The sequence below is a fragment of the Telopea speciosissima genome, chromosome 4 (genome assembly GCF_018873765.1).
Source record: "Telopea speciosissima isolate NSW1024214 ecotype Mountain lineage chromosome 4, Tspe_v1, whole genome shotgun sequence".
NCBI lineage: Eukaryota > Viridiplantae > Streptophyta > Magnoliopsida > Proteales > Proteaceae > Telopea > Telopea speciosissima.
This window is the reverse complement of record NC_057919.1, coordinates 45,661,582-45,678,445: the sequence shown is the minus strand read 5'-3', so window position 1 is coordinate 45,678,445 and position 16,864 is coordinate 45,661,582. Positions and strand designations below refer to the sequence as shown.

Here is a 16,864-nt window from a genome sequence, read left to right as displayed (position 1 = left end):
TCACTTGGTTAAAAGAGGGGGATCACAACACGAGGTTCTTCCGTTCTATGGTCAACCTTAGAAGACGACAGGCCAGTGTGCAAAGAATTAAAGGAGGGGATGGAGAATGGATCTCTGACCCTGAGGGGGTGCAGGCTGAGGCGGTGCGCCATTTTTCTGGAATATTTGCTACCCAGGGCTGTTTAGTTTATGAGGAGCTTCTATCTCTGATTCCCAAGGTGGTAACTGATTCTGAGAATTCTTCTCTCCTATTAGTTCCCTCTTTAGAGGAGGTGAAGGAGGCGGTCTTTGCCTTATCTTGTGACAGTGCGCCTGACCCTGATGGGTTCTCGGGGTACTTCTTTACGACATGCTGGGAGGTGGTGTTTAATGATGTCTGGGCAGCGGTAAAGGACTTCTTTGAGGGTGGTGACCTCCCTAGAAGCTTCACCTCGGCCAATCTGGTGCTCATTCCTAAGAAGGACAACCCTAAGGTAATGTCTGATCTCCGGCCTATTAGCCTTTGAAACTTTTCTTACAAAAGTATTGCCAAGATCATTGTGTCTAGGCTTGCGGGGATGCTCCCATCCTTAGTGATAGAGGAGCAAGGCGCTTTTGTGCAGGGCAGGTGTATTCATGACAACATATCCATTGTCTAAGAGGTTGCTCTAGACTTGAACAAGAAGACCAGGGGGGCAATGTGATTCTCAAGTTGGACATGGTGAAGGCTTATGACCGCTTGGAATGGAAGTTCCTTTGGTTAGTCTTCTCCAAGTTCGGTTTTTATGAGGCTTGGATTACTTTGATCAGGAAGACTGTGGAGAATTGTTGATTCTCAATTGTGTTGGGTGGCAACATATCTGGCTTCTTTAAGTCTTCTAGGGGAGTGAGGCAGGGGAATCCCCCATCTCCTGCACTTTTTATTCTGGCAGAGGAGGTGCTTAGCAGGGGCATCAAAAGGCTTTTTGTGGAGGGGCATGCGTCTTTTTTCAGGCTCCCGAGAGGTTGCCCTGGGATCTCTCACTGCCTCTTTGCAGACGACACCATTATCTTCACCAGGGGTTTGAAGAGCTTGCTTAAACAAATAATGGGGTTCATTGGCAGATATGAAGGCTTTTCAGGGCAGCTGGTTAATAGGTAGAAAAGCTGCTTTGTGTTGGGCGACAAGATGTCATTGGCTAGAGCCCGTATGGTAGAGGTGATTACTGGTTTCACCAGGAAGTCTCTACCAATCACCTATCTAGGGGCCCTGCTCCACTCAGGAAGGCTCAGGATTTGTTTCTTTGATGATCTAGTTGATAAAATAAGAAACAAGGTTGCAGGTTGGAAGGGCCGGCTCCTATCCTCAGGGGGATGGATTACGCTGCTAAAACATGTTCTCTCTTCGATCCCCATTCATGTTCTCTCAACGCTGGACCCACCTAAGGCAGTCATTAGGAGGTTATATGGGATTCTTGCTGATTTCCTTTGGGGAAGTTCGGAATGGGGAAAATGCAGGCACTGGGTGTGTTGGAGGAAGGTTTGCAGGCCGATTGATGAAGGGGGCTTGGGGACTAGGCTTCTGGAGGATGTTGACCTCTCACTTGGGCTTAAGGGACTTTGGCGAGTTTTCTCTGATCGCTCCCTTTGGAGCGACTACTTCAGGGCTAAGTTCTTCAAAAAGCTACATGTGGCTCTAGCTGGGCCGATTGTGGTTGGATCCAAATCCTGGCATAACACTCTGGCTTACAAGGGGTTGTTGATGGAAAATTCTAGATGGTTGCTTGGCTCTGGCAATATTTCCTTCTGCTTGATAACTGGACTGGGGTGGGACCCTGCTTGACTGTGTTGATAACGGTCTTCTGGTTGATACGTAGTGTGTCAAGGATGCTTTGAAGGAGGATGGCACTTGGAGGCAAGACATTCTTAATCACATTGATTCAGTCGTGATTAGAGACAGCATTACTCAGGGTAACTTTACCCTTGCTGCCAGAGAAGTTGTGTTAGTTTGGGCCCCTTCTAGTGATGGTCCTTTCACAACTAGATCAGCTTGGAATGTTGTGCGGGATGGCTCCGCTGTAGTATCTTATGCTAAGTGGATCTGGAACCAGTCGGTGCCGCTGAAGGTGGCCTTTTTTTCGTGGCAGCTCCTCAATGGGAGAATCCCTACTGATGACTCTTTGATGGTGGTTGGCATCCCTTTGGCTTCTAAATGTAGCTGCTGTGGGAGTCCAAGGAGAGAGACTACTGATCATTGCCTGATCTCTGGCGGTACAGCTTCCAAGGTGTGGGGCTATTTCACTCGCATTTGTTATGTCGTTTCTATTCCCTCACAGGATGTCAAAGGCCGAATTACTCTCTGGAAGGATTCAGCTAGCTGGAACAGCTTTAGTGCCTATATCACTGGAATCCTACCCTCTTCGATAGTTTGGGAGTTGTGGAAGGAGAGAAACAACAGAAGGCATGGGGAAGCCAGGCGTACTGCCATGACAATAGTTGAGCGCATTAAAGTCTGGGTGAAAGAGACCCCCTTGCCAACCAAGGTGGGTCGGAAGGAGTCCTCTAGGGAAACCCTAATACTACAGTGTTTGGCCTTGTGGCTCCAGCTTCCAAGCCAGCTCGGCCTGTTCCGGTGTATTGGTGTCCTCCGTTCGCCACTGTAAAGCTTAATGTGGATGGGGTGTGTACGGGTAATTCTGGCTGTTGAGGTGGTGGAGGGATCATTAGGGACTCGAATGGTGTGGCTCTGGCGGCCTTTGGTAACTTTTATGGTGTTTGCACCAACTCGATAGCTGGGCTCTGAGTGATGGTTTGCATCTTTGCCAGGAACTAGGTTTCCTTGATCTAGTGGTTAACTCAGACTCTGCTGCCATTGTCGAAGTGGTTAACCACAAGAGGTGTAACCTTTGGAAGGGTTGGTATTGGTTTCAGGAAGTCTTGGACCTCATCTCATCCACCCGGGCTTATGTGTCCTTTGCTTATCGTGAAAGCAACAGGGCGGCTGATTAGTTGGCAAATCTCGCTTGCGATTCTGGATCCTCTAATACTTTTCAGCAGGACGGTCTGCCCAGGGGTGCGATTCAGGGTATCCTACGGGAGGACAAGGCTGGGGTGCCTATGCTGAGGAGATGGATTCTATGTGTTCCCTCATATTTATTGGGTGGGGCATGGTCTTTTGTTGTGAGGCCTAGTATGGCTGAGTTCCGTGGGTAGGGGTAAGGTGGAATGTCCCCCCCTTGTATTCTTTGATTATTTCTGGATTTAATAAAGCTTTAGGGGCTGGCCCAGGTCTCAGATAATATTCGGGTTAACAAAAAAAAACAGAAAGTGGTCATGGGTTTGAGTCTGGAAACAGCTCTTTGTGAAAGCAGGGGTAAGACTGCATACATTATGACCCTCCCTAGATGTAACACCCTTTATTATTATATTAGATGTCCTTGATTATTTTAATGTCTTTGTAAATATTTTAATAATATTTGCATTACAGTGGGTCTGCTTTACCGCTATTTAATGTTATATTATATGATCTTGTTATTATTTTAATAATTTAAATGAGCAGTGGTATCATCGTAATTTCAATCATGGTCAATGGTATGGGAATGTGAATTATTTTAATAAAATTATTTCTGTTTTTATCAGTTTATATATTTTATATTGAGAAACATGATATTTATATCAGTATAATGTAAGGCATATTATTCTACTATTTTCCATGTAACCCCTACATATTATAAGATTTGATTACATTATAATACACTAAGGTTATATATTTTTATATACTATGGTATGTATATATATAGCTATGTCCTATGTGAATAGTGAAGTAGGTGGTGGCGTGATTAGTTGTAGTCATATTAATTAGCATCAATCATTGTTAATTGGGCTGATTAGTGCTAATGGGATCCTAGAGGTGGCAAGTTACTATAGGACCACATGGTGGCTATAGAGGCAGCCACCATGTGCATGGGAGAAGTGGAGGTGGCAAGGCTTAACCAGCCACATGTTTAGACAAGTAGGAGGTAGATTATGTATGGAGGATGTGGCAATGGGAGACCAGCCATATGGCCTGTCAAGGTGGTGGTGGCCTAAGGTGCTGCTGGCTTTGAAGCTAGTGGCAAGGGCTGGGCCAGCCACTTAGTATGGTTACTAGGAGGTGGAATGGAGAGACCAGCCACATAGCACATGCAAGGATAAGCTGTCCTAAGAAGGAAAGGGAGTTAGTTATGCTAATTAGGTTAACTTGGTCTATTTACCAATTAGTTGCTTGGTTAATCAAAAACAATTAAATCCTAAATTGGGTTAGTCATTAGATTAGCATTTAGACTAAGTAGGTTTTCTAATTGAGCAAAGGTTCATTCGGTTAAGTCAGTCTAAGCTTGCTGGGTTTACTGAAGTGCTGAGACAAGAGAAGATAAGGAAGAAAGAAGAAGAAGGAAAAGAAGAGGAGACGATGGAAACTGAAATGGAGACTGCTGAGTTTCAAACAGAGAAAAGAAGAAGAAGATGGTAGAAATTAATGAGAGATTGATGTTTTTGGAGGCTGAATCATATAATATGAAAGGAATATGGAATTGGAGGAAGGGTGTTTTGCTGGTTTCAGAATTTGAAGAAAGAAAATTGAGAGCTTGCATCTAGGTTCAAGGAAATGAAAATGAAGATGAAGAGCTAGAATGAAAATCTGATTTGAGTTCTTGAGGAGTTACTTCACCATGTGGAATATGAAATTGGATGTTGAAGAGCTGAAGTTCTAGTTTAAAAGAGAATTGAGTTAAAGGCTGCTGGTGTTCTATTCTTGCTGAATAGAGGATTCAAGCCATGTTAAGAAATGAACTGTGTGTACTGGGACAATGAGAAATTCATGGTTTGAAGTTGCTGAATCAAACTGTTGTAATATGGGTTTTAGTCCCATATTGCTTAGTTATATTCTTGTCATATGATTTCAATATTATAAATAAAGGCTGGGCTGCGATCACTTGGATCAAGCTAGTATTCACGGAATTCCACATGGCATCAGAGCCAACAATATTCCGGGGATATGGGAATTAAAATTTTTTTCCTGTTTTCTTTTTTTCTCTCTCTTCTCCTTCGTGTTTCTGCCCAAAGGCCAGCCACCACCGCCAGCCCTCCGCCACCACAAGCCACCCTCCGCCACCTCTGCCGGCCCTCCCACCCCTTCCGCTACTACCGCCAGCCCTCCCAGGGCCACCCCCCTTCTTCCGCCTCCACTGCCAGCCCCCCCACCTCTCGCCTTCCTTTCTTTGATGCGAGAGGATCTCCCTCACCTTGCCGTTATTTTTTTCCCACCCTTGGTGGTGAGTTGACTCCCGCCAAGGGTCCTTTTTTTCCTCTGTATGATTTAATTATTTTTGAGGCCTTGTTTTTTGAGTTTTACGATTTTTTCCAGCCACCATGCTTGACGCTTCGGAGATCACCTCTGCTTCTTTTGGATCTGATGGTTCGTCGCAACGTGATTTTATTCCGTTTCCTGTGAACACCATCAAGTTGAAGGAAAGCAATTATCTTATATGGTCTCGTTCCTATTTATTTGCGATTGGTTCCCGTGGCTTGTTTGGCTACATCACGGGTGTCACGGTCAGGCCTACAGAGACTGGTTCTACACAGGATCGTTGGATGAATTTTAATTTCTTGGTCATGCCATATTTGGTTAATTCCATGGACCAAGACATTGCTGAGCGGTATCTTCTTCTTGACTCGGCTACGAGAAAATATGGAAGACAGGCAAAGATACCTATTCTCAAGTTGGGAATGTTGCCCAATGCTATGAACTTTGTCAAAAAATTCATTTTACCAAACAGATGGAGTTAACACTTTCTCTATATTACAATACCATGTGTACGATGTGGCAACAGTTGGATTTTCTGGGCACCTTCACTGCCACCACTGATGTTGATGCCACGGCCTACCAAGTGGGAAGATGTTTTACGCGTATTTGATTTCTTGGCAGGGCTGAATATTGAGTTTGATCATATTCGGTCAAATATTTTGAATTGGGAACCTCTCCCAACTCTTGAACAGGCCTATGCGATCCTTTCGGCTGAGGACAGTCGACAAACAGCCATGGTTCACCTAGTTACTCAGGAGAGATCTACTCTTATTTCTGGGTCATAGTCTGCCCGTGGGGGGTCTTCCCGTTCTGCTAGCACTGATCGGTCATCTGGTGATCGGCCTCCCATTAAATGCGATTACTGTGGGAATGAATGGCATACGAAGGACCGCTGTTGGAAACGTCATGGTTGCGCTGTAGACACTTGCGGCTGTGGTAGGGATGGTTCCAATTGGTCCAATAATACCCGTGCTCATCAGGCAAGTACTGAGGATCAGCCTGACCATTCTCTGTCACAGGTTATGGAGGATTTGCAAAATGTGCGGGATATGGTGACTCGTTTGGACTCATCTTTCTTCGACATCTGTATTTCCTTCCGCGGCTGCCTCGGCTCTATCTTTGCCTACTAATCCCAATACACCTTCTTCCACAGGTATTTGATTTGGTGGGAATTGCACCTCGGTCATGCCTGATTCTTGAGTAATTGACTCAGGGGCAACCGACCATATGACCGGTTCTTCCTCTTTTTATTCCACATATTTTCCTTTATCTGGTCATAGTAAGGTTCGAGTTACTGATGGGTCTCTTTCTCCTACCTCGGGAAAGGGATCCGTGCAGTGTTCTTCATCTCGTACCCTTTTATATGTGTTATATGTTCCGAAGTTTACTACTAATTTGCTTTCCATTAGTAGCATAACTAAGGATTTAAACTGCAAAGTAGCATTTTTTCCAACCCATTGTTTATTTCAGGACTTGGAAACGAACAGTACGATTGCATGTGGTAAGGTGGTTGGTGGTCTGTACGTGCTTGACAGTTCCCAGGCAGATTTGACATCTCAGCTTGCATCTTTTGATTTTGATTCTGCACTCTTTGAATTAAATAATTGGCATCGTCATTTGGGCCATCCACCGTTTAGCGTTTTGTCTACTTTATTTCCTAGTTTGGTGAGAAGAGATGTAATAAACATAATTTTTCTTGTGATGCTTGCACTTTGGCAAAGTAAACTCGAAGTATTTTTCCCATTTCTGACAATAGAAACTTGCATCCTTTTGGTTTGATATATGTTGATGTATGGGGCCCTGCCCGTTGTGTGTCTAGCTCTGGATTTCGGTGGTTTGTCACTTTCATTGATTGTTTTAGTCAGACAACTTGGGTATATTTGATGCATAGTAAGAGTGACGTCTTTACATGTTTCACTTTATTTCATTAGATGGTCGAGACACAGTTCGATGCCACGGTCAAGATTCTCAGGTCCGATAATGGAAAGGAGTACATGGACGGTGCCTTTCGGTCTTATTTGGACAGCCATGGGATCATTCACCAAACCTCTTGCGTTGACATTCCTGCTCAAAATGGGGTGGCTGAACGCAAGAACCGCCATCTTCTGGAGGTTGCTCATTCTCTTATGTTCACTATGGCTGTTCCTCCTTGCTTTTGGGTTGATGTTGTTCTTACAGCTACATATCTTATCAATCGGCTTCCTCCCGTGTTTTGGATGGTCGGTGCCCCTTGGATGTGCTCTGTGGGAAATCAACCTTTGTTGTGTCTCCCACAGTCTTTGGCTGTGTCGTGTTTGCCAGGAATCATCGTGTACAGGGAAAATTTGATCCCAAGGGACTGCGATGCATATTTCTTGGTTATTCTGCTACCCAGAAAGGATAGAAATGTTATCATCCTCCTACCCAGAAAGCGTTTGTCACTATGGATGTAGTGTTCTGGGAGTCTGAAGCTTACTTTAAACAGCCGGAACCTCTGCAGGGGGAGATTATAAGTGGTGAAGAGGTCCCGCTGATTGCTCCTCTAGACTTTGAAATACCTACTATAGAGGATACCTCTGTTGAATTTGAAGAAGGGGTTACTAGTCAAGAACAAGAAGTGGGACAGCTACAACAAGAAAAAATTCTGTACACTCGGGGAACTGATTTTCCTATGGATGGCCCTCTATACAAAGAGACCACCACCACTGATCCTACTCAATCGGCATCTGCTCTTGCTCCGAGTCTTGCTCCTAGTCAGATTTCTTGTAAGCCCCCTATTGATCCCAGTCTTAATTTACCCATTGCTATTCGGAAATCAAAGAGAAGTTGTTCATTGCATCCTATTTCCAGCTTTGTGTCATATAACTCACTAACTCCTGCTTTCCATGCCTTCATAGCTTCTTTATCCTTTGTTTCCGTCCTTGAGAACTGGTAGGAGGCTATAGCCGAACAGAAATGGAAGGATGCGATGAATGAAGAGATGCATACCTTTGAAAAAAATCAGACCTGGGATTTGGTGAGTCCTCCACCTAGAAAAAGACCTGTTGGTTGTAAATGGGTCTTTGTAGTGAAGCACAAGGCTGATGGCTCAGTAGAGAGATACAAGGCGAGGCTTGTTGCAAAAGGGTTTAATCAAACCCAAGGTATTGACTACCAAAAGACCTTTGCTCCTGTAGCAAAGATGAACCCTGTACGGGTTATTATCTCTTGTGCTGTGAATCGAGGATGGGAACTCCAGCAACTTGATGTGAAGAATGCCTTCTTGCAAGGAGATCTAGAAGAAGATGTCTACATGGAGATACCTCCTGGTTTTACTTCTTCAAAAACTCAGGGAAAGGTATGTAAACTGAAGAAGGCCTTGTATGGTCTGAAACAGTCACCTAGGGCTTGGTTTGGCCAGTTCCATAAGGCTATGATTGCTTATGGGTACAAGCAGAGCAATGTTGATTATACGTTGTTTGTGAAGAATGTAGGACAGCAAGTGACAATGCTGATTGTCTCTGTTGATGATATAGTGATCACAGGCAGTGATGCACAAAAAATACAGAAGTTGAAGGCTTATTTGGGCACTGAGTTTGAAGTCAAGGAATTGGGTAGATTAAGGTATTTCTTAGGGATTGAGGTTGCCTATTCAGCTAAGGGCAGATCTCTCTCTCTCAAAGGAAATATACCTTAGATTTGTTACAAGAGACAGGATGTTTGGGTGTAAACTAGCAGATACCCCCCTTGAGCCCAACACACATTTGAAGAGTAAGGATGGTGACCCGGTGGATAAGGGCAGTTATTAGAGGTTAGTTGGCCGATTGATCTACCTCTCACATACTCGGCCGGATATCACATTTGTTGTAAGCCTTGTCAGTCAATACATGTATGATCCTCACTCTTCTCACTTGGAAGTAGTGTATAAAATTCTCCGTTACCTTAAGTCATCTCCTGGTAAAGGAATCTTATTCTCTCCTAATAGCCACCTCCAGATAGAAGCATACACTGATGCAGATTGGGCTGGCTGTCCTGATTATAGCAAATCCACATCCAGGTGTTGCACATTTGTTGGAGGAAACCTAACTACTTGGAGAAGCAAAAAGCAAGCTGTTGTAGCTCGATCTACTGCTGAAGCTGAGTTCCGAGCTATGGCCCAGGGTATTTGTGAACTTCTTTGGCTCAAGGGTCTGCTTCAAGATTTGGGGATGGCTACTGATCTTCCTATGCGACTCTACTGTGATAGCAAGTCCGCAATCAGCATTGCACACGATCCGGTTCAACATGATCGTACCAAACATGTTGAGATTGACCGGCATTTTATCAAAGAAAAGTTGGAACAAGGGCTAATCTGTATCCCATTTATTCAGTCTAGTAATCAGCTGGCTGATATCCTCACCAAAGGAATCAGTCCTAAGTTATTTTTTCCTATAATTAGCAAGTTGGGCATGTTTGATATGTATGCACCAACTTGAGGGGGAGTGTTGTAATATGGGTTTTAGTCCCAAATTACTTAGTTATATTCTTGTCATATGATTTCAATATTATAAATAAAGGCTGGGCTGTGATCACTTGGATCGAGCCAGTATTCACAGAATTCCACACAAACATTTGAAGAAGAAGAATAGGAAAGAAAGAAGTGAATATGATGCATGGAGAAATTACCTCAAAAGGTTCTTTTCCAGATCTTCCATGAGCTTTCATGTCTCCGCATCAACTCATCTAATTCTCTTTATTCTTCGTTGGGGTCTCAGAGCTGGACAAAGTTGCTCTCTTAGAGAAATCAGGTTTCCAAGAGGGGCAGCTGCTAGTCCAATACTTAGGGCTTCCTTTGATTCCTGCTAGACTCTTAGCTCACCATTGCACCCCGATGTTGGATCTTATTCGGAAAAGGCTTCAATTGTGGAAAGGTAAGCTCTTCTCTTATGCAGGCAGGTTGGTTTTTATCAAATCGGTTTTGGAGTCATCTTATATCTATTGGTCTGGCAATTATGGTCTCCCCCAAACCTTTTATCAAATCCTTGGAATCCCTCTTGGCTTCCTTTCTTTGGAAGGGTACTAAATCTTCAAGATTTCGTCACCTTCTAAGTTGGGCTGTTGTGTGTCTCCCTAAAAAGGAAGGTGGTTTGGGTATTAGAAGAATCAAAGAAGTGAACTCCGCTGGCATCATCAAGCTAATCTGGAAGATTGTTACAAAAAAGAAAAGCATCTGGGTTGATTGGATTTACTCGGGCCTCCTTCGTCAGGGTTCCATTTGGACTGCCTCAGCATTGTCAGATGCTTCTTGGGTTTGGCGCAAGATCCTTGCTACCCACCAGTTGGTGCTTCAGGTCATTCACTCTTAGATTGGTGATGGTCTCTCTTCTTTCCTTTAGCTAGATTACTGGCACCCAATGGGGATCCTCCTCCACTCGGTCACCCGTAGAATCATTTATGCTTCCGGCCTCCATAGGCTCTCTTTGGTGGCTGACATAATGGATCAGGCTGGTTGGGCTCCCCCCCTCTTCTACTACCCCTGTGCTTAACCATATTTGGAATGATCTCCATTCCATCTCCAGAAGACCTGCAGGTAGAGGTGATTGTGTTTCTTGGTCGTCAAACAATTCAAGATCCTTCTCCTCTAAAGCAGCCTGGGACTTCATTCGTCAGAAAGTCCAAATGGTTACTTGGAGGAAACTTCTTTGGTTCAAGCATCACATTCCTCGCCATTGCTTCATGGCATGGAGGGTCTTCACCAATTGTCTTCCAACTCAGATCTTCCTTCGCAATCGCCAGATCTCAGTCTCCCCCACATGCTGCCTCTACTAGAACAATGGAAGACTCTGATCACCTATTTTTTGGCTGCCCTACATCGGCTGCCATTGGAAAGGCATTTTGATCAAATGCTGCCCTGCCCCTAAAAGAATTCTTCCTTTCTCTAGAGAGAGGATTCGGATTGATATGACTTTCGCTGGCTCCTCTATTTTTGATACGGTCAGAAATATGGCTTTTTGTGCAACTCTCAACCATATTTGGATGGAGCGTAATATCAAGAAATGGACCTCCAACTCTCGGTCTTATCAGCAGATTTGGGATTCCATTTCTCTCGAAATTAAAGCAAAGTTCTTGTTAGCTCCTCCCTCTTCTTGTTCTGACACCCCAAGGAATAGGCTCATTGTTGTCTCCTGGGGTCTCTCTTCTGTCTCTTTTGTTGGTCCAGCCCCTCTTAGCTGAGGCTTGGCTTGCTATGTTTTTGTTTTGTTGTTCTCCCTCGGGGGTTCTTGTAATTCTTTTCTCCCTTTGGTAATGAATTCTTTTATTCAACCCAAAAAAAAAAAAAAAAATAGTGAAATAGTTTCTAAAGAATATGTGGTTACTTCCTTTGTAACTAAGATTGAACCAAAGGTGGAGACTGAAAATATTGATTTTATTTTTCTGCCAAACTGTTTTGACGAACCGCGAATGTGAACCACAATTGCACGACTACATCCCCGACTTCAGAGAGCTGCCAGAGCATTGTTTTGGATTGAAGTCTGATCTCCATCACTTCAAGCTGATCTCTTCCTTGACCAAAACTCAAGTTCGAGTTTTTTCTAGAAGGGGAGAATTGATGCATGGAGAAATTGGCTCAAAAGGTTCTTTTCCAGAACCTGGTCCAGATACTGGTCTACAGGCCAGCACCAACCCAAGCCGCAGGCAGGTCCTTGCTGTCCCAACCTGGCCCTGCTGAATATAGTTCTTTTTGGGTCCACTTGAGTCCATTATTTTGGAACAACTGCTGGAGAAGACTTTTTGTATTCTTATTTTGTCTTTATATGTTCCTAGGTTAATTAATGTAGTGGGTTTTACTTTCCTAGGTAGTATTAATTAATCTTTTAGTTTTCCTAGCTTAGTAGTTATTATATCTTATTTGTAGTTCCTATGTCTAGGAACAGTTTTCTAGGTCTTGGGGATAGTTTAAATGTCTAGGAATTGTTCTCTATGTATGGGGAATTCCAAAGGGGTTCAGGGGTTCTAAGAGTCTCTTAATGTCATTGTGTTGTACTCGAGATTTTCATCTCCATATAATGCAAGTCCTGGCTGCTCTCAAAGGCAACCCAGAATTTTGAAGAAAAAAAAAATTCCTCTTGTGAGAACCCTTATGAGAAACAAGAGCTGTGAGACTCAGCAACCCAGGTGGGACTCCTACAGCTGGTAGACTGGTGGGACTCCAGCTCTACAATCTAACTATCTATTTTCATACTACCTATTCTCTTCCAGATTCAATCTTGGCTTGCTTACCCTCTCGGGTATGAATTAGAATGGGACTGGAATTCACAATTAATAGCTGAAATCATGGGAGAAATAAGAAGAAATTGATCCTGGGTTTACCAATTGAGTGAGGAACTGAGAGATTAGTTGGTTGTTTGAGAAATTGAAGATTGAATTAGAGTTCTGTGCACCTGGGCTGAGGTATTAAGGTAAAAGTATTCTCGGTTCTTCATGTAATTTGCTGGTTAGATATCAAAGAAAAAGAATGGGATTTGATGAGAGCTGCTGTGAAGTTATAAAAACAATTGAGAGATTTGGGTATTTATGCTGCTGAATGATAGGATTGTGAAGAAACACTGGTATGAGAAGAGGGTCTCATTTGGGTGGGTGAGGTGTTGTAGAACTTTGTTGATAATTGCCCCCAGTGTATACATTTGACTGAACTGTTATTTAATATCTAAAGCTTATGCTATGTTGTAAGCGAGTCTGGGATTTATTTATTACTACTAATGTAAGATTGTAACCTTCTGGGTTGGAGCTCGTGAGAGTGGTGCCTAAGACCCTGCCTGGGTTTGGGACGTTACACTAGACCCCTCAGTGGCGGCAGCCTCGTGCACTAGGTACGCCCTTTAGCAACTGCTCAATGGTAAGGTTGCTCCATTGTGACCTAATGGTCGCGAGTTCAAGTCAGGAAACAGCCACTCCTTGAAGCGGGGGTAAAGCTGCATACATTATGACCCTCCCCAGACCCTGCAATGGTAGGAGCCTCGTGCACTGGGTACGCTCCTTTTAGTTTCTTATCATTCAAGGAGAAATGTCCATTTGGTCATATGTAGAAAGTATCCAATTTCCTCTTCATATGTTCATGCTTCTCTTACTGCTGATTTTTGGCACGATTATGTCCTTCATGATATTCTAAATTGTTTATTTGGTCAATAACCTTCCTTACCTGAAATATTGTTTGTGAAGCAGGCTACCAACCCATGAAGATATTGTAAATATTGTCCATAAAATGTACGCGAAGGATGGGATATCCAGGGATGAAGTTGTAGGCATTGTAAACACATTTCCTAATCAAGGTTTGTCTTTTTCTTGCACGGGTTGTAGGGACTTAATACATTTTTGTATCCTTAGATCCAGAAATTTAGTCAGGAAGTTGTGCTCAAAGCATTTACCACTTTCTCCAAAGCCATATGAAGTCATCGTTAATCATACTTCATTTTATTTTATTGCAAGGTCAAACAGGTGCAGAACTGCTGAACTTGCACCTTGGTGCAGCTCTAGTGGCTTTTCAGTCCCTTACTTATTCTCCAAGTTTGGTCCAATCTGGGATTTCCTACTGTAAAGGGTTGAAGCAAAGAAAATTGGCGAAAAATACATTCTTTGCAAAATTCTGGGTTGTTGAAAATACAGAGTAAAATGTGGAATGAAATTACACAAGGTGGGCCATATGATTGAATCACGGCACCAAATTTAAAACCTGACCAATACATGCTGTACTATTAAATGGGTCCAATTTTTCCAATTGTACATGCCACATGGCAGAGACAGGCGCAGGAATTGCACTGCCCAGCTACTGTCCAAGCTGGGATGGACCCCTTGATCTCATTGCTGTTAAGCGAGTCAATTATTCGAGTTACATTTTCAAGCCATGGTGCTTACTAAGATGTCTTGCCTTATTGGATCTGCTGCTTTCTGTTTTGTAACTAAGTCTGCAGCAAGACACCATAGATTTGTGGTCAAAGCCCCGGACAATCTCCGCACACAGGAGATTGTCAGCAATGCTTCTACCAGAGGTGAAGGCCGATTGGTTTGGGGTAACTAAAGAAGGAATCACCAACTGAAGCCGATTAGCCAGAATTTTGGCAATGAATTTGTAAAGAAGATTGCAGAGGGAGATAGGCCTAAAGTCCGACAAGGAAGAGGCACCCTCTATTTTGGGGATGAGGCAAAGGAATGTTTGGTTAATGCGGGGGAGCTGACCGGGATTATAGAAGAAGCTGTGGATGGCTTTAATGAGATCATCTTTAATGATGTTCCAACTAGCTGAGAAGAATCCCATACTGAACCTGTCAGGACCTGGAGCCCAATTGGATTTATGCGAGAGAACCGCTTTAAGGATTTCATCATACGAGGGAATGGATTGGAGGAGATCCAAAAAGGAGGGGACAAATTTATTGATGAGATTAGGGGGGATGGGGAGGAGAAGAGAGGAGGGGCAGAAGAGAGGAGAAAAAGAAGATGACTCGATTTTTAATGCTGAGGGCATCAGTGATGGGGGAGCCATCCGAACCCAAGAGCATGGTAATGGAATTAGAGTTGGAGCGGGCTTTCAAAGAATGATGGAAGTAAGCCGAATTGGAGTCTCCAAGCTCAAGCCATTTAATGCAGGATTTTTGGCGGAGAAAACTCTCTTCTTGGTAGGAGAGAGAGGATAGCTCAAAGGGGAGCCTTTTCTCTTCCTCAGCAAGCCAAGGGTGGAGCATGCCCGATTGGACTTGGGATTGGACAAGAGAGAGTTTGGAATGGCAGGAGGAAAGCCAGGAGGAAATATTACCAAAGATGGAGACTTTGAGAGCAGCTTTGGTATTACGAAGCTTTTTTACAAAAGCAAGGAAAGGGAGAGAGAAACAATGGACAGGCTTGGACCAAGCCTCACGAACAAAGGGAAGAAAAAGGGAATGGGAAGACCACATGTCAAAGAATTTGAAAGGCTTAGGGCCAAAGGAGGAGTAGGGTTGGATGAGGAGGAGACAAGGGGATCGAACATACCAGGGAGGAGGGAGGCATGAGCATTGAGGAAAAGGGATAGCCAAGCATCATTGACGAGGAAACGGTCAATTTTACAAGCAATTCGATCAGGCCCCAGTCTCCTATTGTGCCAGGTAAAGGGGATCGCGACCATCTCAAAACATTGATTCCAAGATCTTCAATGCAATCATTGAAGGCATTGACTGAGGGGAGATCAAGAGGGCGACCACCAATTTTTTCAAATCCGAAACGAACAACATTGAAGTCACCTCCTACACCCTAGGGAAGGGTGCCAACACGAGATTGGAGAAGAGAAAGGTCATTCCATAAAGGAAGACAATCGATAGCTCTGTTTAGGGCATAAACAACCGAAAGGAAGAGAGAGGACAAGGGGTTGAGGAGGGATAGATGCAGGTGAAGAATTTGGGAGGAGGAGAAGGAGGACGAGATATGAACTTTTGTAAGGTCCCAAAGGATCCAAATACGACCATTAGGGGAGTGGTCATAGTTCGAAAGGAAGGACCAAGAGGGAGCAATAGAGGAAACAATACGGGGGGGCATTGTCCTGAAGAACTCAAGTTTCAAGAAGAGCATAGAATGAAGCATTGTTGGATTTGATGAGAGAGCGAATCTCAGCAGGCTTGTCCAAGGAATTAAGACCCTTGATGTTCCAAATTAATCCTACACACATGAGTGAAAGGGGTTGGGCGGCGACACCCGAGGGGGAAGGCTTCTATAACTCTTGCGAGAGTAGGTAATAAGATGGCAACGAGCCAAGGAGTGAGCCATAGGGGGAAGACCATAAGAGGGCAGGATGAAGAGAGGAGAAGGCACAACAGGACCAGAAGGGGGGCTAGAGACAGGGGGAGGGGGAAGGGGGGGGGGGGAGGGGGTCTCACCAGAGTGGGCCTCATTGGCAGGAGGACAGATTAGGATAGTGGAGCTCAATCCAAACAAGGGAACCAGGGAGGGGGGGGGAGGATTTTGAGTGGTTTGGTTCAAAGGGTGACGGTTAGTGGGGGGGACGGTTCATGGGAGGGGTTAAAGACCGGATCAGAGGAGGATGTGGATGCAAGTGGTGGGCCAGGGATGGTTGGGTAGGACTAGGGTTAGAAAAGGAGCGTGAAAAAGCAGTACGTGGGGCCAAAATAGGTTCTTTGACGTTGGGGCAAATGGGGCAGGGGTTAAGAGAGTTACTTAGGTTAAGAGCATAGTACTATATCTCGCGATATATCGGTATCTCGGGCCTACCGAGATATCCGAAATATCCGAAATTTGGCGAAATTTTGCCGAAATATTGCATTTTTTCTGCAATATTTCTGGAGTCCATCTCGGTGGGTATTTGGCCGTATCTAGGCCTGATACTTTATGGACACCCTTATTTAAGCTAAATAAACACATTTAAACCTTCATATTGCAAAAAAAATGAACTCAAAGTGGTGTTTTGGGTTTGTTCCCTTGATTGACTGTATACGGTCGGACCCTGTTGTATAAAATAGTTAAATACATATTGTTTAAGTACTAAAAGACATAATAAGAGATTTAAACAAAGTAATGAAACAAAAATAAAGTCAAATGTAGCCTTTAGTTTAAACTTTAAAGTTTAAACTCATAAAGTCATAA

The 16,864-nt window shown here is 43.9% G+C and overlaps 1 protein-coding gene across 1 annotated transcript in view; it reads left to right on the top strand.

Moving 5' to 3' along the window:
- The window catches only part of LOC122660157 (ribulose bisphosphate carboxylase/oxygenase activase, chloroplastic-like), a 76,812-nt gene extending 62,962 nt beyond the window's left edge, over window positions 1–13,850 (top strand). Inside the window, exon 9 of the mRNA XM_043855343.1 lies at window positions 13,463–13,850. Coding sequence (XP_043711278.1) covers window positions 13,463–13,835 — 373 coding nt within the window. The 3' untranslated portion in view covers window positions 13,836–13,850. The remainder of the gene's footprint in view (window positions 1–13,462) is intronic.
- Window positions 13,851–16,864: the final 3,014 nt, after the last annotated feature.